Raw genomic sequence first — 26562 nt, forward strand, 5'->3', positions numbered from 1 at the left:
AGAACTCTTTATTTCATATGTTCCGCTGTCAGTCTGCTTCTGTTATCTAGCACAACCAAGCTTACTAAGGAAGCAACAGTTTCGGACAAAACAGAACAGGCTTGGCATATTACATATTTTTGAGCAATTTCTGACAAAGTGGGTGTGAAACGACGACTAAGCATTTCAGCCAACAGAGTCAATTTTCCATTAAATACCAGTGCAGTAATGTGTGCGGTATTTGTGCCGAGTGTACGATACTTTTACAGTGCGTCTATCTTTTCTTGAGCCTGGCAATCAGGGTGTAAGAGAAGTGCACATTCTGCCTCATAGTTTGGAGCAATGAGTAATGATGTTCGCCATTATCATACAGTGCTGTCACTAAATGTGTCAATTTTGCACCTCATATCTCTCATTTGCAATGGTAGATATGAAACGAAGAAGTAACAAGCTTTCATGAATATGCAGTATAGATACACTCATGCTCAACTCTGGTCATTTTTAGTACTCAATATGGAAGTTAACTAAGCTCATTGCAAAATATTTACTGTCAGATTGCGAAGAGTGGTAATAGCTGGAATGGGGAAGAAGTCTGCTGATGAGAACTATAGCGCCTATGAGTCAAGAAAAGACAGACAATAAATATCCGCTTTTAGCTTTAGTTATTAAATACCGATTAATGGACATTTCGATAATATAATTACTGAAGTTACACATTGCTGTCATTTTGAAGAGATATACATGTTTTGATAAATCGATACTCATTGTCAGTCTCTAGTTTGACCACCTGGTGCAAGTCCTCTTATTTGGCACCACTTCGGCGGCTTGCGCTACGATGATGATGAAATTATGATGAGGATAACGCACAGACATACAAACACACACACACACACAAATCGGCGACCAAGCCGGGAACTGAAAGTGAGGCTCCGTGATCGAGAGTCAACAATGCTAACCACAAGACAACGAGCTGCCAACGTTCTCATCCTAGAGAGCATGTATTACATGGGAGGGTGATAATCCTAGCACATCACAGAAGATGAGAGGGACGATTTGAATCGAGCGCCGACAAAGGCTTTAGTAACCTTTCCTCTGTTTAGCGGACTTGATGTGTGCGGCGCGGCGTGAGTCGCATCAATCCCGACTGACCAGGCGAACACGGCAAGTGCCACCAGTCGATTTGCCAGGAACTTCCCTAGGTGGAAGAGGAGTCAAAATACGCGAACACGTGTGTGGGCTTATCCATAGATACTCGACCCTTTCTGAAAAAAGACAGTCAAAGTTTTCGAGGTACTTTCGATGTCCATTACGTGGCTTTTAGCGAGCGATATCCTCAGACAGAACGATGGCTCAGTGATTAGCATAGTGGGTTCCTAATTTTGCGCCCCGAGTTCGAAACCAGGTTATTGTTTTCTTCATTTTATTTTATTTACTTTTTTATCAACCCTTGTCCGTAGAAGGTTACTACATGAATGTGTGTTATCAAATCAGGGAACACAAGGCGTTATATTAACTGTAAAATTCTAAATGGATTTCCAATAAGTGATATATTTATGATATGATGTGTGTGTGTCTGGTTGTTGATTTTTCATTCTCTTCTCAGTTCTTATACTAAATTTTATATTTTATTCATATGTTTGTTCTTCAGGAAGACTTAGTGCATTTCTTTGGGTGATATCGATCTTGTAAATATTCACGTATTCCGAACACCACCAGCATCCCATCCCGTCAAGGCAGGTTCGTATGAACCTCACTCGGGAAAGAAACATCGTTAACGTTGCTGAAGACTTCGAGTGTTGGCAATAATTTCGCGGAAAATCATGGATAACGGCTCAGTTTTCCAAAACCTAGCGCTTGCAATTGATTATGAATCAAAAAATACCATAAGAATTTCACTGAAAACAATTTCAAATAATTTTCTCGTTTTTTTTTTTTAATATTCATTTAACTGATATACAATTAGTAGACGAATAAGGACAATATACGCTGGAAAGTCATAGGCCAGCTAAGGATCTTGAAATCTAAGTCAGGACTGAGGTTAACAGTGACTTATTTTCTCTAATGATTGACGTGAACCATAGTAAAATGAACAGAGATGATTTTTCTCTAACACTTAAATCAAAACACAAAACGGTCTAAGACGGTGGGGAGGGAGACTGTACTGAGGAAGCTCATCAAGAACTGCGGCTCTTCGTAGAGCACGAAATCAAAGTTGACAGTACAAAAACTTGCCACAAATTACAACCAAATTAAGCAGCACAAGCTGCGTGGAAAAGTAAGCAGGTAATGAGCTGCTTAGAATGTAGATACCACAAGATGCGACACTTAAATTTTTCCAAATCAGCTAGCGTGCATCAGTCATCACAAACGGATGCCAAAGATGACCCCCTCTCAACGACGACCCAGAGACGAATGCCCAGAATCTAAATTCACTACCTTCGACTCTAGTTTCAACAAACTCTACGTGGTAGAGACGACTCAGTGCTGTTGCCAATGTGACAGACGAGAATATCGCTTATTTCACGAAAACAGGGAACTGCAGCAAAAACTTCCTAATCTTGACGTACAAAATACACTTTAACATGATTGGTATCATTTTGGAACAGTGTTTCCTCTATTGATAGGACCCTTTGCACCAAGCATGGTGGTGGGGTGATTCAGTTAAAATGGGTAACTAACATTTAGGAGCAAAAACAACCATCGTTCTCACACCAGTTGGTCAGTACTGTAGCATCTCGGCCTTTGATATCCATGCAGAAAAGGCAAAAACGCCATCCACGAATATACTCTACGGACAGGATGACATGGCACCCTCTGCCCACAGCTGGGACAGGGTACGAGCTGTGTCCACACTAGCACAAAGCAGGACACAGTCTCATATGCATGAAAACTGCCTGTCTCCCTACGAAGACGTGCCTATCCTAATGAGATTCACTGTCTGCCTTCTGTCTACAACAGGATTTTGAGACCACATCGCAGCGCAATGTCCTAGCGGAAAAAACTCAAAAGCTTTTCTCCCAAGCACTCAAGTATAGTACACACAAAATAATGGCGAGATAGTGACATAAAATGAAACAATATTTCTTAGTAATATGTGAGAGTACCGTCACAAAACAAGCCCATTTTGTGACTCGAGGTGTGCGATGTGGCTGTGCGATACTGCAAGCTCGTCACACGACTAGTGGCCGAGAGGGAAGACGATGTTCGCTCAGAAAACTGTCCTGGTAGACGTTTCAGCTTCTTGTACGAGACATAGCACGATCTTCTCACAAGAAAACAACACTCAAACGTGATTTCTGAATGATAGAACTGCTGCTTAATCTTTCCTCGTATACAGAATGCAAGTGACATAATACTACTTTGTGCAGTAGCGCTGAAATATTAGTCATTTGCACATCCAAGCATTTGGTACACTTTGTGCCAAGTGAGTTTGTTGTAAGCGACCTCCATTGTGTTACAGTTTTAATGGCGATAAGTGAACAGCTCTGTATCAAAATAAGCGAGAATTTTCGATTTCAGTCGGAAGAAATCTGCTAGTTTGATGTTAAGGACGTTACCAATGAGAGTTTGATAGCATTTCAGTTTCTCCTCGCTTTCCAGTTCGGGATTTTGTCTAAGTTACTGATGGTAAAAGAAACAACTGAGAGATACTTCACCAGAAAACGTCTTCTTCCTTGTATAAGTGCCATTCATTGAATATGCACATCATTTTCCTATGAGAAATATTTCCTGAGTTTAGGGTCGACTGCTGATTTATTCTTTTATGATTCAAACACAGGATTCCATTGTAGTCACCTGCGAGCTGTTAAGACTATACTGTACAATGACAAATAGCTATCCGTTGCTTTATTTATTTATTTATTTTTAAAACGAAGTGAATCACTCCTCACCATCCTCTGCCGTTCTCCCACCTCCTTCCGAGAGATACCCACACATATGCATCACATTCCCGACCTCATATCATGAAACGTAAAGTGAAAAGATTGTCAGTTGTGTGCCTAGTAATGTAAAGAATTACGTATCGGCGTGATTAGGCAGTCTTGCTCTAATCCCCATGGTCTCGCCAAATGTCTGAAAATGTTTGGTTCCATTGGTCAATGTCTACTTTAACAGCAAGCTTATGTAACTTATTTCAGGAGTCCACTATTCAAAGGCTATCCACAAAAACAGCGGCACTACATCAAAATAACAATGAATAACGACGGGCGATAAGGTATAATAAGAATAATTTATGATGTTCACAAATTGTAGTATTCTAGACGACTGCTTCAGGGATAAGGCATATAATGTTCTACTTTGAAATATTTTTTCTTCCAATATACCTGTTACAAATAATCAACTGCGCTTCAAAAAAAGTGATAATGTTAATAAATTCATTTCTACCTTAAAGAGAAAATTGAATCTCATTACTCTTCATTGGAGTGGACCTATGTTGCTTCAAAAATTTTCATCACTCACTCACTAATATTAAAATGCCGGATATTAAGCAAACGTAATTTTCTACTCCGTAACGATTAAAATTTTATTTATTAATTTAAACCATATATTACGACGTCACGAAAGGAAGAAGCTGTTCGCATTAGTGAGGAACTATTTAAATGGCTTCTTTACACAGGTCTGTTTTTCGATTTCGAAGAGTGTTCTTACGCTATGAGTCGTTTTATATACAAAAAATTTATAAAATCATTGTTAGTGGACGAGCAGTCAAGGGCAGACACGCTCTCCCACTCCATCAGAAGACAAAAACAGCAGAGTCTCTATATAAACTCTAAACTAAACTAAACTCCGTCCGAACAGGCCTTGGAAGGCCCGATGGTACCGACCGGCCGCCGTGTCATCCTCAGCCCACAGGCGTCACTGGATATGGATATGGAAGGGCATGTGGTCAGCACACCACTCTCCCGGCCTTACGTCAGTTTACGAGACCGCTTCTTCTCAATCAAGTAGCTCCTCAGTTTACCTCACAAGGGCTGAGTACATCCCGCTTGCCAACAGCACTCGGCAGACCGGATGGTCACCCATCCGAGCGCTAGCCCAGCCCGACAGCGCTTAATTTCTATGATCTGATGGGAACCTGTACTCTGTGTCAACGATGAACATAAGTCTTGGGCAATGGAAGGAACAAATACAAACTGAACGTTCTTTCATCAGTTGTCTAATTTGCAGCGTCATACTCATTTCTCTTGTATCAGGCTCGATCAAGACTTATCCGTCAGAGCGCAAGAAAATATTTCCAGTAAATTGCTCATCAACCGTCACGAAGTATAATAGATCAATTGTGACGAAACTTATCACAGCGCAAAAGCACATTTCAAGGCCGAGAAATGTTTACGTTAATACGCCATGACAAATAGTTCCTCAGTGAGGCGAGCAGTCTCTTTCCTTTCGTATCAAGGTAGTATAACTACTTTTGTTATCAAAATGTGTTTCATTCTTGTGTAAAGTAATCTGTAAGTAGACAGCATATAATTATCTACAAAAATTGTTGTGAAATAGGCTGTATACGACTCGTTTCATAGTATTTGCCTCTATGGTGCAGCTGATCTGTGCACTCCTAAACCAGTGAACTGGTTTCAACCAAACTCGGTACACGTAGCACTTACTACTGTCTGGAAAGAATCTCTGAGTTGGGGGTTAAGAACCACCTACCTATCAAAGTGGTAGGAGTGAGGTGCAAAGAAAGTGTAGCCCACGACCCGTGAATGACTATACTTTATTCCTCCCCCTTTGAGAAGAAGCAGCATTAAGTGTCTAGCAACAAACTTCACACATAATTTCAAACTTTTATGAAAATTTTTCTCGCTTACAGCCCCCCCCTCCCCCCCACAAAATGGTGAAAGGAGAAAAGAGTTTATCGCTTATTGTTCACGCAGTAAAACTGCTGCATCAGGAATGACGTTTTAATTTATTACTTCTTTACTGCCGACCATATTCGCGACACATTTTGCAGACAGTGTTCTCACACCACTGAATGTACTTTCAAAATTATATCATTGTGCAACACAAAATTCAAAGGATATTACGACATAAACACTGAGATACATGACAAACTGCCGCGTTATGCGTGACGTTTAAATTTATTACTTCTTTACTGATCAGTCTTTCCGCAACAGTATCTATATATGCCGCTGAGTGTACCTGCAAAATGACATTAGAGTATCATTATACGTCATCTAATTCAGGAGATATGATGTCACAGATATTGAGCTGCGTAAAAACGAAATTGCAGAGGGAAATTCGTTGAGATACAGGAGAATTATTTGTACAAAGACGTTTGAAATATGTTAAATATATGTGAGATATAAGTTATATTTTCGTACAGGGCAAAGCCACCAGTAAACCGCTCCCCCTAAACCTCTGGATCGAATTCATCCAAACTTGGTACTCATACTACTCATTATCTGGAAAGAAATCCTGTGGAAATAACAACCAAAAATCTTGTATTGGAGTAGGGGTGATAACATGGAGAGAGAAGAGGGTAGGAGGCGATGGACAGAGGGGGAGGGAGCAGATGATCGGAGGGGGAGGGAGCAGATGGACAGAGGGGGAGGGAGCAGATGGACAGAGGGGGAGGGAGCAGATGGACAGAGAGGGAAGGAGCTGATGGACAGAGGGGGAAGGAGCAGATGGACAGAGGGGGAGGGAGCAGATGGACAGAGGGAGAGGTAGCAGATGGACAGAGGGGGAGGGAGCAGATGGACAGAGGGGGAGGGAGCAGATGGACAGAGAGGGAGGGAGCAGATGGACAGAGGGAGAGGGAGCAGATGGACAGAGGGGGAGGGAGCAGATGGAAAAAAAGGGGGAGGTGGAGATGGATAGAGAAGATTGAGGAGGAGAGGGACAGAGAGAACGAGAAGGAGAATATTGGAATAAATACATACCCTGGCAACGCTGGGTACTCGGCTAGTCTTTATACCACTAAGCGACTACTTCGGAACCCAGGATGCAGTTTCTGTTGCAGGTTGCCTATCTGACAGCTCCCAGAGGCAACAAAAATTTTAGTTTCAATATTTCGTGTAATTATTGATCGAATTTAAGAATTTAAAATGCTGTAGTATACTTCTCATTAAGAGGTATGATCACATGTTAAAACTTTAGCACAATAATAAAAGTATAACAGTTAGGAACCGTGTGCTTGTACTGAGGCAGCGTCACTGACGACGAGCAAATACCCGGGCTTTATTCATCCGTCATTTGAGAATAAGAGCACTTAGCGACTTCCAACAGACTTTACATCTTTTCTACAATATTCATCCCTGACACACGGCCCAAAATTACGAAAGAAAAAATGTATCGCTAACTGAATTTTCCTGTTCGTGCAGTAAAACTCCATCGTCTGATATGACGTTTTAATTCATCAATTCTTTACTACTGACGTTATTCGCAACACACTTTACAGACAGTATCCACATATAATCTACGCTCAGTGTAACTACAATATTACATAATTGTACGACACATAGTTCAGGAGATACTACGTCATAAACATTGAGTGCGTGAAAAGCGTGCTTTTGTTTATAATGGAACGCAAGTATCATCAAGTATTTCATAATACTTCCAACAAACTTTAAGCAGAATTTCAAACCATTTCTAAACTTTTTCTCCCTTACGTGATTAACGTCAAATATTTAACACATCACTTATTTGTAAAGTAATAAGATGTTTGAAGCCATTTTATGCATGGAAGATTGATTATTTAAAGAATCGGGGGTTTCCTGGTAATCATCTAACTAACTAAAGCTGAAGCAGCAGCCTAATATCGAAATGCTCTGAATTCATATGCCGAAACTGCGATTTTATGCTCGCCTGGACTGTCCGGGAATTATTAATCTGTTCTCGCCATCGAATTTAAATTAGACAGAAGAGCCATGCGCCATCAATCGTTAATGTCACATTACGTCAGCAGAAAGCTCAGCTGCAGACGACCAGAGTGCTAAGACCCACTACATCGCTCTCTCGTATTCCGAATCATTACTTAGTCATACAAACAGGTGCAAAAGAGGTCACTGTTGTTGCCGAAGGCGCCTGAGAGAAGTGAGGTTCTGTTTTCCTGATTTATCGACTACGTAGAGTGTTCCCAGTAATGGTCACTGTTGTTGCCGAAGGCGCCTGAGAGAAGTGAGGTTCTGTTTTCCTGATTTATCGACTACGTAGAGTGTTCCCAGTAATGGAATTTAGAAAGCCTGGTATTTAAGTCGCCATCTACAACAATTATTATTATTATCATCATTATTCTATCAAGCAACAGACTAAACAGTTCGCTGTGGCTTCTTTTCCGTGTGTGTTGTTGTACAGTCATTATTTCCCTATTTACTTATTTAAGAAATTCTTCCGATGGAAATTCTCTGTAGCAAACTCTACTGTTGTTTATACGAAATCCTCACATAATGTTCCACAGTATTATTAGCTATCTTCCACAATCCTTAATACAACATAGATGAAACAGCTACAGCCGGGCACAACTATCAAATAAAGCACGGGAATGCAAAGCTTCGAAGTGAAAGCAACACTCCAACTTACAAGGGGACAGCGCCTAATCGTCATCATCGATTTTGTCCAGATTTGTGACGTATGCAGGGCTTGGCCATAAACGAGTGTCAGAAGTGGGAACTCAAGATGGTACGGAGTTTCAAAAAAAATGTTTCTGGCGCGGGTCGGGCGAGGCTTGGGCCGTTTATGTCAACGTGGTTTCCAAGCAGCGGCTGGCGCAGCGGTAAGAGTGGAGCACGGTAATTTGAAGGTCGGGGTTGATTCGCTATGCAGAAATATTTTTTATTTCTTGTAATTTTATTTTTTTACATTACTTATACTGCAAATATTCCGAAATAATTTTCAGTGCATTATACTTATTAATATTCCCATAAAAGGCATGAGAAAGAAAGGCAAAGGAAAATTTGAGATTGCAAGTAGATTTCCAAGAAAGGATTGTACTGACAGCGACCACGAGATCTCCGCAAACTTCCCAAAAGAGATTGTAATTGAGTCGTACGGGACTTTACATTACTTTAGTTTAATTTTGACGTTCGAGCAGCTCTCGCCGTATGCAGGCGAATAGTATGTTCCCCATCGAGGTAAAATCGTCCCATCGAGAGAAAGAAATCTCATAGCGGGAAGACTGCATCAAAATACATTACAGTGTACATCACCAGCTATCCCCGTCAGTATTTGACGAAATGATTTGTTATTCGCAGTTTGCTGCCAAACTGTGCGTTAAGTGTAAACCAGGTTTATTTCCTACAGAAAGTTTAAAACAACCGTGTAATTGTAAAAATGCGACGTTTATAACGTATGCAAGATACCGAGACACTTTCTATTTCCTCTGTTGTTACTACGAATATTACCCCAGCACGTATAAAAATCTGCCGGCCGGAGTGGCCGTGCGGTTCTGGGCGCTACAGTCTGGAGCCGAGCGACCGCTACGGTCGCAGGTTCGAATCCTGCCTCGGGCATAGATGTGTGTGATGTCCTTAGGTTAGTTAGGTTTAATTAGTTCTAAGTTCTAGGCGACTGATGACCTCAGAAGTTAAGTCGCATAGTGCTCAGAGCCATTTGAACCATTTTTCGTATAAAAATCAACGGTAAAGTAATACAGCCATGTTATTTTATGTACGAAATTCTCGTGTAGACCTTGCTATCCCTTGGTGGAAGTTTATTTGTAATCCGAAATCTTCCATTGCCTTTCCCTTTTATGCCTTCTATGAAAATATTAATAAATTCAATATATTGGGTTTTATTTCGCTTTATTTACAGTGTAAGTTGCGGAAAAATTTAAAATAAAAAAGGATTCCGCATAGGGACTAGACCTCACAACCTATGGTTTACCTTTCGGTATGCATTCCGCGGCACTAACGGTTGCCTAGGATGTACACTTATATAAATGGCTGGTGTCTCCCCGATCGGCACCAAAAATGCTTTTTTGTTTTTGTTCTTTTCTAAACGCTTGGCCATCTGAAGTTTACAATTTTGGCACTTTCATTCCCAGTCAATCCCTGCACATACCATAAATTAGGACGAAATCGCTTATAACGAGTAGGCGCGATTCCCTTGTTAGTCGTAAATTGCTGGCGGCAGGAACGTCGACCTAGGTATTAGAATCTCGCGCAAGGGTACTGTAAATGTTCTGGTCCAATTATAAATGCCCAAATGAAATATTCCACTGAATGATGGTAAAAGTTTTTCGAAAATGTGCGGCCAATTCGCCGCTCATCCCGATGGCCACACATTTTTTCTTGCTCACAGATACCTGAGTAGGCCTCTCTTCTCTCCGCTGCAGCACTACACGTTGCAACCGCCAACCACATTCCAAGCTTTCACCTTAGACAGGGCTTAGAGCCTGTAATGTTACAGTTGACCTCTTATGACCACGTTTGTCAATCCTCCTCTTTTGGTGACTCCTACGACTGATTTCAGCAAACCTATCTACGTATACGACTTGTCCTCTTTTAAAAACATCATAATATTCTTTCTTTTCCCATTCATCCTACACCTGAAGAGCCAAAACATTATGATCAATGCCCATGAAGAGACGCCTGGTAGCATTACTGTAACTTTACGATACAAGAAGAGTATTCAGTATAAGCGAAGCGGAGATGAATGGGGAACCAAACTACTAACAGGCAAATTAGGGAGTACACCTCTCCAATATTCTCCACACTTACAAACTTACAATACCCTGATCCGGCCCATCCTCTGCTACGCAAATATTGCACGGATATCCGCCCCACAAAAAAAAAATCTATAAGTCCCTCCAAACCCTTGAACGTTACACACTCCGTCTCACTTTCTGCACCCATTTACCTTCCCCCACATGAATTCTCCAACATTTCATCAGATTCCCACCTCTCCTCACCCACATCAAACACCTCCACATCTCTTCTACTATCCGCAAACTAGATTCCAATAACCCCATTGTCCCTCCTCTGATCACCAACACTAATATGCTGCCGTACCTTTACACACGCATCATACCGTCCCTACACTTGCACACACTGTATAACCTATCCCAACGCAACTTCAACCAACTCCCTCTCTGAGACAATGGGCTCCACCCCAATCTTCATCCCTCCTACCAGCTTTCAAAAAATGGTTCAAATGGCTCTGAGCACTATGGGACTTAACATCTGAGGTCATCAGTCCCCTAGAACTTAGAACTACTTAAACCTAACTAACCTAAGGACATCACACACATCCATGCCCGAGGCAGGATTCGAACCTGCGACCGTAGCGGTCTCGCGGTTCCAGACTGTAGCGCCTAGAACCGCACGGCCTCTCCGGCCGGCCCTACCAGCTTTAACTCTTTCCCAACTACCCGACTCCACATCAGGGCTCCTCTCTCCTCTTCCCTTTCCATGCATCTCCTTCTCTTTCCTCTTGTTACCACTGCCATAACTACAAACCAAACTCCTCCTCATTTTCTGTCTTTCTCATCTTCTGTATTCCTGTTACCCACCCCAACCCCTACCTTCATCTCCATAGTTGTCTCACATAACTGACCCTTCCTTTTCCATCCACACTTCTCTGCCCTGTGGGACATACTCCTTCCTCCCGAAATACTTCTCATCCACTGCAGGTCATTCAGAGATTTTAAGTGAAAACGCAGTGGTACAACGTTTTTTTCTCATCTGCGTAGTGTTTTTAAAATGTATATATTTTCTTCTCTTAGCTGCCTGTCTTTTATTTTTAATTTGAAATAGAAAAACAGTCCTAATACTTTTTTTCTCATTCTTGAAATATTTTTAATATGTCCTTGGTTGAAGAGTGGTATACTCTATTTCTGACAACGCAGCCCCCGACCATTTGTGGCGAGGGGGATTAAATAACAATAAATAGAAAAAAGAATGGGGAATCACCCTAGCGACGATGCGAGGCCCAAATAAGGAAATACGCCGACATATAAGACTTTTACAAAGAACAACATCATATGGTCCAGCACCTGGTAACGAGCATCTCGGAAATTACGAAAATGGTTTGCTGTTTGCGTGCTGCAGTCGTGAGCATCTACATCTACATACATAGTCCGCAATCCACCGTACGGTGCGTGGCGGAGGGTACCTCGTACCACAACTAGCATCTTCTCTCCCTGTTCCACTCCCAAACAGAACGAGGGAAAAATTACTGCCTATGTGCCTCTGTACGAGCCCAAATCTCTCTTATCTTTGTGATATTTCCGCGAAATATAAGTTGGCGGCAGTAAAATTGTACTGCAGTCAACCTCAAATGCTAGTTCTCTAAATTTCCTCAGTAGCGATTCACAAAAAGAACGCCTCCTTTCCTCTAGAGACTCCCACCCGAGTTCCTGAAGCATTTCCGTAACACTCGCGTGATGACCAAACCTACCAGTAACAAATTTAGCAGCCCGCCTCTGAATTGCTTCTATGTCCTCCCTCAATCCGACCTGATAGGGATCGCAAACGCTCGAGCAGTACTCAAGAATAGGTCGTATTAGTGTTTTATAAGCGGTCTCCTTTACAGATGAACCACATCTTCCCAAAATTCTACCAATGAACCGAAGACGACTATCCGCCTTCCCCACAACTGCCATTACATGCTTGTCCCACTTCATATCGCTCTGCAATGTTACGCCCAAATATTTAATCGACGTGACTGTGTCAAGCGCTACACTACTAATGGAGTATTCAAACATTACATGATTCTTTTTCCTATTCATCTGCATTAATTTACATTTATCTATATTTAGAGTTAGCTGCCATTCTTTACACCAATCACAAATCCTGTCCAAGTCATCTTGTATCCTCCTACAGTCACTCAACGACTACACCTTCCCGTACACCACAGCATCATCAGCAAACAGCCGCACATTGCTGTCCACCCTATCCAAAAGATCATGGTTCAAATGGCTCTGAGCACTATGGGACTTAACTTCTGAGGTCATCAGTCCCCTGGAACTTGGAACTACTTAAACCTAACTAACCTAAGGACATCACACACATCCATGCCCGAGGCAGGATTCGAACCTGCGACCGTAACGGTCGCGCGGTTCCAGACTGTAGCGCCTAGAACCAAAAGATCATCTATGTAAATATATCTGTGTGAAGTTGAAGGACAACGAAATCGCTAATGGGTGAAAAGATGTTGAACGTCCACGCCTCATCACAAAAACGTGAATGTCGGCGGCTTGTCCACTCTGTACAGAAGGATGGGTGGCAGAACAGGCAGCAGGGGGGACACACGGAGCACTCCATTCAGGGCAAATTGTCGAGCATGGGGCCCCGCCACAGCAAACCTCTATGTGTTCTTACGTTGACCCAACGACAACGTCAGTTACGATTGCAGTGACAAATGGCCATACAGAACAAATTGTAAGAAAAACAGATGCCATACTGCGAGTCATAGGAAGAATCTTAAGGCAATGTGGCCCATCCACAAAGGAAGTGGCTTACAAGGCGCTTGTTCGACAGAATCTTAGGTAATGTTCATCAGTCTGGGATCCTTAGCAGGTAGGACCGGTAGGACAGGCAGAGAAGATCCAATGAAGAGCGGCGCATTTCGTCACAATATCGCTTGGTCCGCACGAGAGTCTTACAGCGGTGCTCAACAAACTCCAGTGGCAGACGTTACAAGAAAGGCGTTCTGCACCATGGTGAGGTTTACTTTTCAAATTTCGAGAGACCACTTTCCAGAAAGAGGCGGATAACATACTACCTCCTCCCACATACATCTTGTGTAATGACCACGACGAGAAAATTAGAGGAATTAGAGCCAATACAGAGGCTTACCGACAATCATTCTTCCCACACACCATTCGCGAGTGGATCAGGGAATGGGGCATCAGTTAGTGGTAGCAGAAGTACCCTCCGCCACACACCATTAGGTGGCCTGTGGAGTATGAGTAGATGTAGATAAACATTATTGTTGTCCACATGTATGCACTGTTGCTTACTATCTTCCCCGACAGCGATAGTACCTTCTAGAAGTCCGTGTCACGAGGCCGGGATATTTCTACAGTGGTCTGAGGACCATGGCAGTTACTACATGAAACGTATTCACAGTTGTGCATGTGGACAACCATCAGCTTTAAAATGAAATCACAATGAAATTTGTGCCGGACCAGGACTCAATCCTGAATTTCCCGCTTCTCAGGCTTCGAATCCCAGTCCGGCACAGATTTTCATTGTTGCCATTCCGTTATACAGCTGATGGTTGTCCATATTCGCAGCTGCAATTACATTTTACGAACCGATTTCATAATGGCTGTAGTTGCCGCGGTGCCTGTTCCTTCGGACATGCACAGAAGCCACTGGTCTGGAATTTATGGACACTGAGTGACCTTACGTAGACATCTGATTCCACATACCTCCGGAAACCTAGCACGACATCTGTAGAGTCCATGAAATTCAGAATCGCTGCTGTATTGCGATCCAAAGGTGCACCAACGTGCTATAAAACTAGTTGTCATAATGTTTTGCCTCGTCACCGTTAAGTTCTTCCTGCAACTCCACCCTTTCGGCCAAAACTTTTCAGTCGACGTTCACCGCACCATTGTTTTAATATATGATTGCCTACAGTCCAACAAAAGATATGAGTGAACTACTCGTTCTAATACCCTGTCAATAGACTGTTCCTTGTACCTCACAGCCACCTCAGCAATGTTAAAACGTGTATAGCTAATATTTCGGTCCAAAATGTACTGAATGTGGATGGCAAGCCTGAAACAGCTGTTACAAGCTCGATGGCATGAAAACAACTGTAGATGGTATGGCCATACAAGTTAATTGTTTTACTGTTTATTTCAATGAAACTAGTTACACAGCCAAGTTTATGTGTGTTATGATGAAAATATATAGAACTCGTAATGGAATGCTGCCCTGTGTAAAAATGGCCAATAAATAGAAAAACGCCATTCTATTAGACTGTTTTATTAACATTGCTTCCCGTTATTTTCTTAATTTTGTTTACAAACCAGCTCCTCCTAACCTCACTGGCCATTACAGTTTAACTAAAATCTTGTAATTCTTTTTACAGTATGGATTATATGCTGGATTTATGGGAGCTTTCGTTTATATATTTCTGGGAAGCTGTAAAGACATTACAATTGGGCCTACAGCCATCTTGTCGCTAATGACTCAAGACGCACTTGCTGGAAAAGGAGTAGATTTTGCAATACTGCTTTCTTTTCTCACTGGCTGCATCGTATCTGCATTTGGTATATTGCATTTGGGTAAGTTATAATTTCATTGAACTATGATTATTTGTATATTTCATGTGGTAGTTAATAAAACTCCTGCATGTGGAGTTATACTAATAGATACTAGGTGTCTAAGATCAGCGAGTCACATTAGAATGAAACCTGCAGCCTAATTCCCTCGGGAACTAGTGGAAAGACTCACGTGTGATAGGTTATGAGGGAGAGCGTATATGGCCTTAGCTGGTTTGTCGGGAGTGAATGTATTGTGTTTTCATGAAGAAAAAACGTCCAGTAGCCGTGTGTTTCACTTAATCACAAGTGGCGAAATCGAAAAGCACAACTACCAGGAATGTTTAGACAGAGCTTCCACTATAAAAAGTACATTGATTGTCATAAAAACAGCTGCATCCAGGACGACTTGACCGATCCACTGCAAACGGGTGAATATGTTGCACATCATCAGCTATGTACCAATGATTATTTTTGCGTTGTCAGCTGCGCACTTGGGGATTGCAGGGGGGATGGGGGGGGAAGGGGGGGGGGGCACTAACTGAGGTCGCACAGTGATTATCACACAAGATTCGCATTCGGCAGCATGCTGATTGAAACACGTCTGACCAAACTGATTTAGGTTTCCCATGATTTCCCTAAATCACTCCCAGCAAATGCCAGGATGGTTCTTTTGAAATGGCAAGGCCAATTTCCTTTCCCATCTTTTCCTTATCTGAGCTTGTGTTCTGTCTCTAATGACCACATTGTCAATAAGACATTAAACTTTAAACTCCCCATCCTCCTTCTCCTCCTCTTCCTCCTCCTCCTGCTCCCCCATATGGGCACACGATATCATACCCATTGATTGATATACGAGGAGCCCAAACAGCTGTGTTGGCAGGTTTGACAGTAACTAACATCTCCAGAGCATCACTTGAATGTGCACTATGCCCAGGCGGTGCACTGAGGACTATCAACGACAAAATAAAGTAGGTTAACATTAACAGATGAGGCAGGATTCAAAGGACATGTAATAGTAAATTATGACAATATGCACATGTGCTGAGAAGTAAATTAATGAGCAATCATAGAGGTGAGGGGTCAGGACCACTTCACTACCAGTGAATGGGCAGGAATTGTCAGTGATAGACTCAGAGGGCCAAACACTTTACAAAAGAGTTTAACACGTGCTGCACATCACAGATTTATGCACGAAGAATTACCAATACTATTGGAGAATGTCACCCTTGCAGAAAGATGACAACTATGGCATTTGCACAACAGGGCATCACCCCATGTTCTATGGAGCACACATTACCTTAATGAGGTAAATTGTGCTAATTAAATTGAAGGATAGTATGGGACATGTACACACTGAAGTGAAAGGTTGTCATTGGCTATAAAAACTTTTCTAACATTGGCCATTTATCAGATATAGATCAGTGTTGTGCGCAAACGCAAAGCAACTGACAGTAGTAAGAGTTACATAGACCATATGAGGATGTAAACAAGACATGTCACTCCCAACATTAGCTAGAGGAACGGGGAAGAGTAGCTGCGCTATGGCTGTAAGAGAACTTGTCCTTCAGTGTAATAAGAGTGATTCAGTTCAGCGGATTAAGATGATTGGTAGTGCTTGGTGACTTATACACATTGAACAAAATAATAATTTTATGTTGATCTGAAGGTGGCTCATCAGTAACCTGAAACTAGTTATTAATAAAGATATTTTTGTGATCTCAATCTAGAATTTTTAAACCACACGTTTTAACATAAAAGATTGTTTGTCTTCCTATTTGTCAGTGTTAAATGACAACAAAATGAAAGAATATTGCTTAGGTAAAAACAGACACAAATCCACATGGTTTATTTGGGAATTAGACAACATTTGATAAGGAGCCTTAGTTTTGCAATGGACGTGTTATCAGGGGTAACAGACATAAACTGCAAGAAAGTTGTGTAGAGCAGTTACTTTGAATCCAGAATTAGGCAGTGTTTAATTTTTGGGGGTAAATTCAAGCCAAATGCCTCTAATCCTGTTACTTGAGAAAATAATCATTAGAAAAATGTGTGCTGCCCCTCTGAGAACATTCTGTCATCCATTATTCACAAAATTAAAAATATTATCTGTCTTTGCATTGTGTATTTTTGGGATTATCACCTTTTTACACAGTAATTCATAGCTAACTGAAGAAAACCATTTCAAATGTATGGACGACACTAGACACAAAGAAAATTTCATGCTTACAAAACACCAATTACAACCCTACCAACAGACACCTCAGTATACAGGACTGAAAATCTACAGTAAACTCAAGGGTAAAGATGTACTGAACATGGTGACAAGTTTATTGAGAAGAAAACTACATGATCAACTGTTAGAAAAATACTACCACTCAATGGAGGAATTTCTAAATGATGAGTAGATCATTTGAACACTGTGACTATTTGATATTATAGTGCTGTATGTAATACTGAGGTTACAAAATAATGTCAGGTAAATTTAGTCACTAGTTACTCACATATCACAAGAAGAACAGTTTACCTATATTACTTTGTTCAACATAAAATTGTGCTTATGAAAATAGTATTAGAGTATTAACTATGTACCTCTTAAGACAAAAACTGATGTATCTCCTTTATAATACAATTACATGATTGTAAAATGTGTGTTACAAGATGAATATATATTTCACAATATTGCATAAACTGAACACACACAATCCACACAATGCTCCCTAACTTTTTTAATTACACTGTTTCCAACTAACACCTCTTGAATCAAGCACATGTAATAAAAATCCTGGGTATTTTGTACTGAACACGATCTTCAGATTCTCAGTATTTCCCCATTCTCCTAATTGTCTCTTTGTCAATTGTTATACATTTGAATCTTAGTTTAATATCATGTATAATAATTTTAGCTTCATTTATAACCACATTATTATATTTATTATGTTTTAATGCCTATGCACCACCAATTACCCACACCTAAAATGACAAACAAGGCACCATAGGTGCTGCATTAACGTGTTTTTCACTTCCACATGAGAAACTCGTTTTAGTTGAATTAGTAAAAGACAGAACCCATTTAACCATGGAAATAAATCTTGGAACAGCAGTAATATTACTATGGTAGGTTTTATCATTCCTCAACACACTGTACAAGCAGGTAATTCATCAGTTCATGATAGCTGGAAGTCCTCATGATAAATGAAGAATTATCTCTATCTCTGGAAAGAGGTGATTGTTGCAAAACTTTTCTTTCTGTACATCAGTGATGAAGGAGAGTAGACTGGGCTACTCTTAGCATTGTTAGCATCTGTTCAGCAACCTTGAAGCATTAAATACCACTTGCAAGTTCCATTTGCCTCTATGCAACCTGTACTATTAACTACAGTGAGTCTTGCTGGGTCTCATATGTACTGTCTACAAAAGATAAATATTCCATTTCACATCATGATTACTAGAACTACAAAATGGCTTTGCTCATCCCCATATCGACTGGTTTTGGCACAGCAGTTTGTTAAATCTGATTATATGCTGTAAATGAATGAGTGTAAAACAACTGTGCAGACTGCCGAGCAAATATACTTTATTTTTTGACTGTCCCTGGTAGATCTTCGTGATAACAAAACCTTGACACATTAAGGTGAACTATACAAAATAGGTATATTTATAATGTCAGCCAATTGATAGTTTTGAGTAATCCAGCACAGTGCTGCAGTGATAACACAATGGACTCATATTAAGAAGGATGGTGGTTCAAATTCTCATCTGGCCATCCAGATTAAGTTTTTCCATGATTTCCTTGAATGAGTTAATGTTAACACTGGGGCCATTGATTTGAAAGACTATGGCTGATTTCCTTTCCCACCCAAACTGAGCTTGTTTATGTCACTAATGACCTCTTTGTTAACAAGACATAAATCTTAGTGTTCTTGTTTTTCCTTTTTTTTTTGAGAGGAAAAATACAAACGACATGATATGCCAGTAGTTTCATAGGTGTCCCAACATCATAAAGGTAGTACAGAAGCTGACTACACTGCAAAAGAATGAAATACAGGTGAGATTATGTAAATAAAATAACTGGACTCTTGCTCTGTGGGTTCCGCACAAACTTAATTATGTATATAGATAACTCATCTATCAGTTTTGATGAGCGAGTTTGTGTCAAAATATGTGACATAAGTGGCTTTATCTTTTGACTTCAGTGACTTGGAAGATTAAATCTTTTACATCACCAGGGAACTGTTGACCTTAGCATATGACATAAATTTCAACTTGATAGATCTACTGACTCCTGAGAAAAAAGAAACTTAACAGAAAGCCTTAACTTTTACTTTCAGTGACTTAGAAGCTTAAATTTTTAACACTGATGTGGGATTGTAGACCTCAGTATTTGACATAAATTTCAAATGGAAACCTTAACCAGTTCCTGAGGAAATATTTTAGAATTACCCTTAATACTAGAGGTCATATCATTTATACAAATAAGGAACAGAAGTGGCCCCAACACTGATCCCTGGGGCAGCCCCATTTGATTGTACCCCACTCAGACCTTACATCACAGCCATTTCTCAACACTGTGAATAATGACCTTTTGTGTCAATTGATAAAGTAAGAGGTGAACCAGTTGTGAGCAACTGCCTGTATTCCAACTTCTGGAGCGATATTTTGTGATCATCACAATCAAATGCCTTAGTTAAATCAAAAAATATGTCTAGCATATGAAACCTTTTGTTTAATTGATCCAGTACCTCACAGAGAAAATAGAATATAGCATTTTCAGATCTTAAATTTGCCACATTTTATTGGGCTTCAATCAGTTATCTGCTATTCAGATGACACAACATTAATTGCCACAGTTTGAGATACACTATGTGATCAAAAGTATCCGGCCACTCACAGAAACATACGTTTTTCATATAGGTTGATTGTGCTGCCACCTACTTCCAGATACTCCATGACCTCAGTAGTCATTAGACATCGTGAGAGAGCAGATGGGGTGCTTTGCAGAACTCATGGACTTTGAACATGGTCAGGTGATTGGGTGTCACTTGTGTCATAAGTCCGTACGTGGGATTTCCACACACCTAAGCATTCCTACGTCCACTGTTTCTGATATGATAGTTAAGTGGAAATGTGAAGGGACACGTACAACACAAAAGCAGACAGGCAGACCTCGTCTGTTGAGTGACAGGCAGTTCAAGAGGGTTGTAATGTGCAATAGGCAGACATCTATCCAGACTATTACACAGGAATTCGAAACTGCATCAGGATCCACTGCAAGTACTATGACAGTTAGGTGGGCAGTGAGAAAACTTGGATTTTATGGTTGAACGGCTGCTCATAAGCTACACATCACGCCAGTAAATGCCAAATGACACCTCGCTTGATGTAAGAAGCGTAAACATTGGACGATTGACCAGTGGAAAAATGTTGGGTAGAGTGACAAATCACAGTACATAATGTGGCAATCTGATGGCAGGGTGTGGGTATGGTGAATGCCCGGTGAATGTCATCTGCCAGCGTGTGTAGTGCCAACAGTAAAACTCGGAGGCAGTGGTGTTGTGGTGTGGTCATGGTTTTCGTGGAGGGGTCTTGCACCCCTTGTTGTTTTGCATGGCACTATCACAGCACAGGCCTACATTGATGTTTTAATCACCTTCTTGCTTCCCACTATTGAAAGCAATTTGGGGATGGCATTCTTCAACACGATCGAGCATTGGTTCATAACACACAGTGTGTGGTGGAATGGTTACACAACAATAACATCCCTGTAATGGACTGGCCTGCACAGTGTCTTGATCTGAATGCCATAGAACACCTTTGGGATATTTTGGAACACCGACTTTGTACCAGGCCTCATCATCTGACATCGATAACTGTTCATGGTGCAACACTCCATGAAGAATGGGCTGCCATTCCCCAAGAAACCTTCCACCACCTGACCGGACATATGCCTGCAAGAGTGAAAGCTGTCCTCAAAAACTAAGGGTGAGCCACCACTGTTATGAATTCCAGCATTACCGATGGAGGGCGCCATGAACTTGTAAGTTGTTTTCAGCCAGGTGTCCAGATACTTTTGATCAAATAGTATAAGGCTATGCCAGAAATCTTGGAACACACTCCTTAACACTAAACTGGTTCACATTTAATAAACTACTGTGAAATCCAGAGAAAACTCAATACCTGCTGCTGGGACTAACTAAAAGCATAGAAGTAAAATCTGTAAAACTGCTTGGAATACATATTGATTCCAAACTAAACTGACAACCCCACATTAATCACGCCATCAGAAAGATGTCAAGGGTTTCCTATCTCATACAGGAATTATCTGATCTAGTGACACATGAATATCTTAGGATAGCTTACTTTGGACATTAGGATATGGGCTGTTGTTACAGGGTACCCACATCACATTAGCGATGTATTACTGATTCAAAAAAAGGTGCTAAGAATAATGTGTAAGGTTGGTCCAGAGGAACACTGCCACCATTTATTCACTAAGACCAAAATAATGACAGTGATAAATCTTTATATCCATGCATCCTTGATATTTGCAAAAAACAACATAGCAAAATTCGGCACCAGAGGGAACATACACTATCATACACCAGAAATGTGATGAATATTGACATTCCTAGACATAGGTTGACAGAAACAGGCAAAATTGCCTCATTCTGCAATAAATAAAGTAGAGCAGAGTAGCGTTTTATTGGTCCTGGTAATCTTACAGTACACAAATAGTACATTCTGATGTAGGACAAGTCAATGTATAACAAAATATAATATTAAATTTGCATTAATTTCATTATTTCTACATTTAATGATCACTGAGTCACAATATACAGAGCAAATATTGTACAAAAATAAAGAGTAGATTTTTTTTTTAAGAAGAAAGAGCAGGTACTGTATTGGCAGATTAATATTTGTATTACAGCAACATTTATGTGGTAAATTGTTAAAAGGTAAATCTTTCAATAATTTTAAAAGTTGTATAAAGGGTTAATAAACAATCCAGTTTACAGTTTAAGAGAATTCCTGGATACTGGTAATGTAGAAACTGAGTTTTAGGATTAGTATTACAGTTCTATATGACAGTTTAACATAAGATAACTTATTTGCACATGCAATGTGAAAAGTAGTCTAATTAACAGAGTGATTGCTTATTGTATATCAGTGTTAAGCCCATTCCACTACATGTAGTCAGTGGATAATAAAGAATCTGAATCTGGATCATAAATTATAAACTGGAGTGCGTACTTCAGTTTGCAAAATACTAAAAGACTGTGAAGCAGTATACATACATAAGAAAAATGTTACTCAAATCCCATACTGAGCTAACAACTTTCCTTTCTTTTGTGTGTGCCTATCAACAACTCAACACGTCTGGTTTTTGATGAGTGAACTCCTTTAGTTTAAAAGCATTTAAAAGTATTTAAATTCTACAGAGAGAAAAGTCAGTCATACTGTTATTAAATCTCAAGTGTAAACTTATGAGGCCTTCACTGGCATGGGAATCAATGACTACATAAATATACACTTCTCAAATGAATCATTATAAAGCTTATTTTTCCATTTAATATGGCACACAATTAGAATCAAGAACAGATTTGGTACAGACACTAACAAAATTCTAACAGCTTCAGTACTACCGAAAAGGAGAGAATGGTCTTTGTGTTTTGGAATCCTGCTTAAGTAACAACAACTGCAAGAGTGTGAAGACAATTTAAAAAATCTCATTTTCAGCAGTTGCAAAGGCTGTGCCTAAGGTCTCAGTTCTTTGTCCATATATGTTCATTGACCATATAAATAATCTACCTTTAATCCTTCCTTGTGAAGTAATGGGCTACTATACACTGATAACACAACACTGGTTACTCAGAATTCTTATCAAAATGAGCTACAAGAGATTGTACTAGCAGTGAAGGCTGCATGAGTTTGCATGGTTTCAGACAAAATTCCTAAAGTTAAATAAAAATAAAACTGTAGATATCATAATTAATTTCCATATTACCAAACAATACAGTAAATCTTTTATGAATACTACACTGATCAAATACTTAACTCAGGTATTCACAATGACTAGGCTCTCAAATGTATTCCACCTACTGCATTATCTGAGAGGCTGCTTCAGTAAAACATAGCCTATGTATGCTTATTAAGCCTTCTTCCATTCCTATCTGATTAAAGGTACTCTATTAGAATGTAATTTTACTATCTTTAAATGGAAGAAAAGCCCTATCAGAAGCAGTTCTGGAAATTCCCAATGAAAATAATTTATACGGCATTTCAAAGAGCTTAATATTATGACTGTCCTGAGTTTATATATTTAAATTAGCAAGAGCATATAAAGTAAAGGCTCAGTAAATACTGTACTCCTTACAGAATATTAGTACAGCACCATAACACAAGAAATGGACATTTGATTAATATGTCCATTTCCAAAGCTGGCAAAAGTTCACTTACAAACATATTGCTTCTACTCTCTGTAATAAACTCCCCAAAAGTGTTGAATTGGGGCCTATGAGTAGATTCAAGGGCATGGCAGTGAAATGGGTACAACATAAAGGATATTGTACAATACAAGAATTTCATGAAAAGGGTAGACTGCTGTTCACCACATGGAGGATATGCTGAATCAAAAACAGGCACAACAAAAAGACTGCTATACATTTATGCTCTCAGTCAAAAAGAGTGAACACACACACACACACACACACACACACACACACACACACACACACACACACACAGTCTTCTTGTTGTGACTGTTGGCAACACAACGTCTCCTCTATGTGGTGAGTAGTCACCTGTCCCTTTCATAATACTGTTGTTATTCCATCCTGAACTTTCCATTATTTGGGTTCAAGAGTTTCAGGTAATTTCATACATGACTTGGAATTTTAGTGCCAAATTGTACTCAATGATAGACAGAAATGGCACACAGTATCATTTAATGTGATGTATCCATTTTAAAGTCATGTAATGTAAATGGGAGGATACAGTATTCTGAATTGTGTAGAATAATAAATTATTATATTGTACATCATCATTTAATCTAAAAAGACAATGATGCAAACAGAATGGAATAACTGTCTTAAGTTTTTATACTAGGGTTGCTGAACTAAGGGACTGTTTAAGCACTTAATATAATTTCTGCATGTTAATACAGGGTGTTACAAAAAGGTATAGCCAAACTTTCAGGAAACATTCCTCACACACAACGAAAGAAAATATGTTATGTGGACATGTGTCTGGAAATGCTTACTTTCCATGTTAGAGCTCATTTTATTACTTCTCTTCAAATCACATTAATCATGGAATGGAAACACACAGCAACAGAACGTACTAGTGTGACTTCAAACACTTTGTTACAGGAAATGTTCAAAATGTCCTCCGTTAACGAGAATACATGCATCCACCCTCCATCACATGGAATCCCTGATGCACTGATGCAGCCCTGGAGAATGGCGTATTGTATCACAGCCGTCCACAATACGAGCACGAAGAGTCTTTACATTTGGTACCGGGGTTGTGTAGACAAGAGCTTTCAAATGCCCCCATAAATGAAAGTCAAGAGGGTTGAGGTCAGGAGAGCGTGGAGGCCATGGAATTGGTCCACCTCTACCAATCCATCGGTCACCGGATCTGCTGTTGAGAAGCGTATGAACACTTCGACTGAAATGTGCAGGAGCTCCATCATGCATGAACCACATGTAGTGTCGTACTTGTAAAGGCACATGTTCTAGCAGCACAGGTAGAGTATCCCATATGAAATCATGATAACGTGCTCCATCGAGCATAGGTGGAAGAACATGGGGCCCAATCAAGACATCACCAACAATGCTGCCCAAACGTTCACAGAAAATCTGTGTTGATGACGTGATTGCACAATTGCGTGTGGATTCTCGTCAGCCCACACATGTTGATTGTGAAAATTTACAATTTGATCACGTTGGAATGAAGCCTCATCCATAAAGAGAACATTTGCACTGAAATGAGGATTGACACATTGTTGGATGAACCATTTGCAGATGTATACCCATGGAGGCCAATCAGCTGCTGATAGTGCCTGCACACACTGTAGATGGTACGGAAACAACTGGTTCTCCCGTAGCACTCTCCATACAGTGACGTGGTCAACGTTACCTTGTACAGCAGCAACTTCTCTGACGCTGACGTTAGGGTTATCATCAACTGCACGAAGAATTGCCTCATCCATTGCAGGTGTCCTCGTCGTTCTAGGTCTTCCCCAGTCGCGAGTCATAGGCTGGAATGGTCCGTGCTCCCTAAGACGCCGATCAATTGCTTCGAACGTCTTCCTTTCAGGACACCTTCGTTCTGGAAATCTGTCTCGATACAAATGTACCGCACCACGGCTATTGCCCCGTGCTAATCCATACATCAAACGGGCATCTGCCAACTCTGCATTTGTAAACATTGCACTGACTGCAAAACCACGTTCGTGATGAACACTAACCTGTTGATGCTACGTACTGATGTGCTTGATGCTAGTACTGTAGAGCAATGAGTCGCATTTCAACACAAGCACTGAAGTCAACATTATCTTCCTTCAATTGGGCCAACTGGCGGTGAATCGAAGAAGTACAGTACATACTGACGAAACTAAAATGAGCTCCAACATGGAAATTAAGCGTTTCCGGACACATGTTCACATAACATCTTTCCTTTATTTGTGTGTGAGGAATGTTTCCTGAAAGTTTGGCCGTACCTTTTTGTAACACCCTGTATACATTATAAGATGACACTGATTACATGTAAACATTTTTAAACATCAATAAGCCCTATGGTTCCCCTTCTCACTGACATATAAAATATATATGCAAAAGAGTGTCATATTAGCAAAGTCAGTTTATTATTATTGAATCATGCCATCTTTTGGAAATTTAGTCAATTTCATCACAAGGTATTTTAAACTCCTCCATACATAAATTATTCAGTATATATGGTGACCCAAAACACCATTAACATTTCAAAATCCAATACTTCATGTGAAAATGTTGGTTGTTGTTGTTGTGGTCTTCAGTCCTGAGACTGGTCTGATGCAGCTCTCCATGCTACTCTATCCTGTGCAAGCTTTTTCATCTCCCAGTACCTACTGCAACCTACATCCTTCTGAATCTGCTTAGTGTATTCATCTCTTGGTCTCCCTCTATGATTTTTACCCTCCATGCTGCCCTCCAATGCTAAATTTGTGATCCCTTGATGCCTCAAAACATGTCCTACCGACCGATCCCTTCTTCTAGTCAAGTTGTGCCACAAACTTCTCTTCTCCCCAATCCTATTCAATACCTCCTCATTAGTTACGTGATCTACCCACCTTATCTTCAGCATTCTTCTGTAGCACGACATTTCGAAAGCTTCTATTCTCTTCTTGTCCAAACTGGTTATCATCTATGTTTCACTTCCATACATGG

General features: G+C 40.3%; 1 protein-coding gene across 1 annotated transcript in view; it reads left to right on the top strand.

Annotated features, from left to right (window-relative positions):
* The window catches only part of LOC124775339 (sodium-independent sulfate anion transporter-like), a 122634-nt gene that overhangs the window by 16028 nt on the left and 80044 nt on the right, over positions 1 to 26562 (top strand). The window contains exon 3 of the mRNA XM_047250171.1: positions 14962 to 15157. Within this exon, the coding sequence (XP_047106127.1) occupies positions 14962 to 15157 (196 nt within the window). The remainder of the gene's footprint in view (positions 1 to 14961; positions 15158 to 26562) is intronic.

Source organism: Schistocerca piceifrons, chromosome 2 (genome assembly GCF_021461385.2).
Source record: "Schistocerca piceifrons isolate TAMUIC-IGC-003096 chromosome 2, iqSchPice1.1, whole genome shotgun sequence".
Taxonomy (NCBI): domain Eukaryota; kingdom Metazoa; phylum Arthropoda; class Insecta; order Orthoptera; family Acrididae; genus Schistocerca; species Schistocerca piceifrons.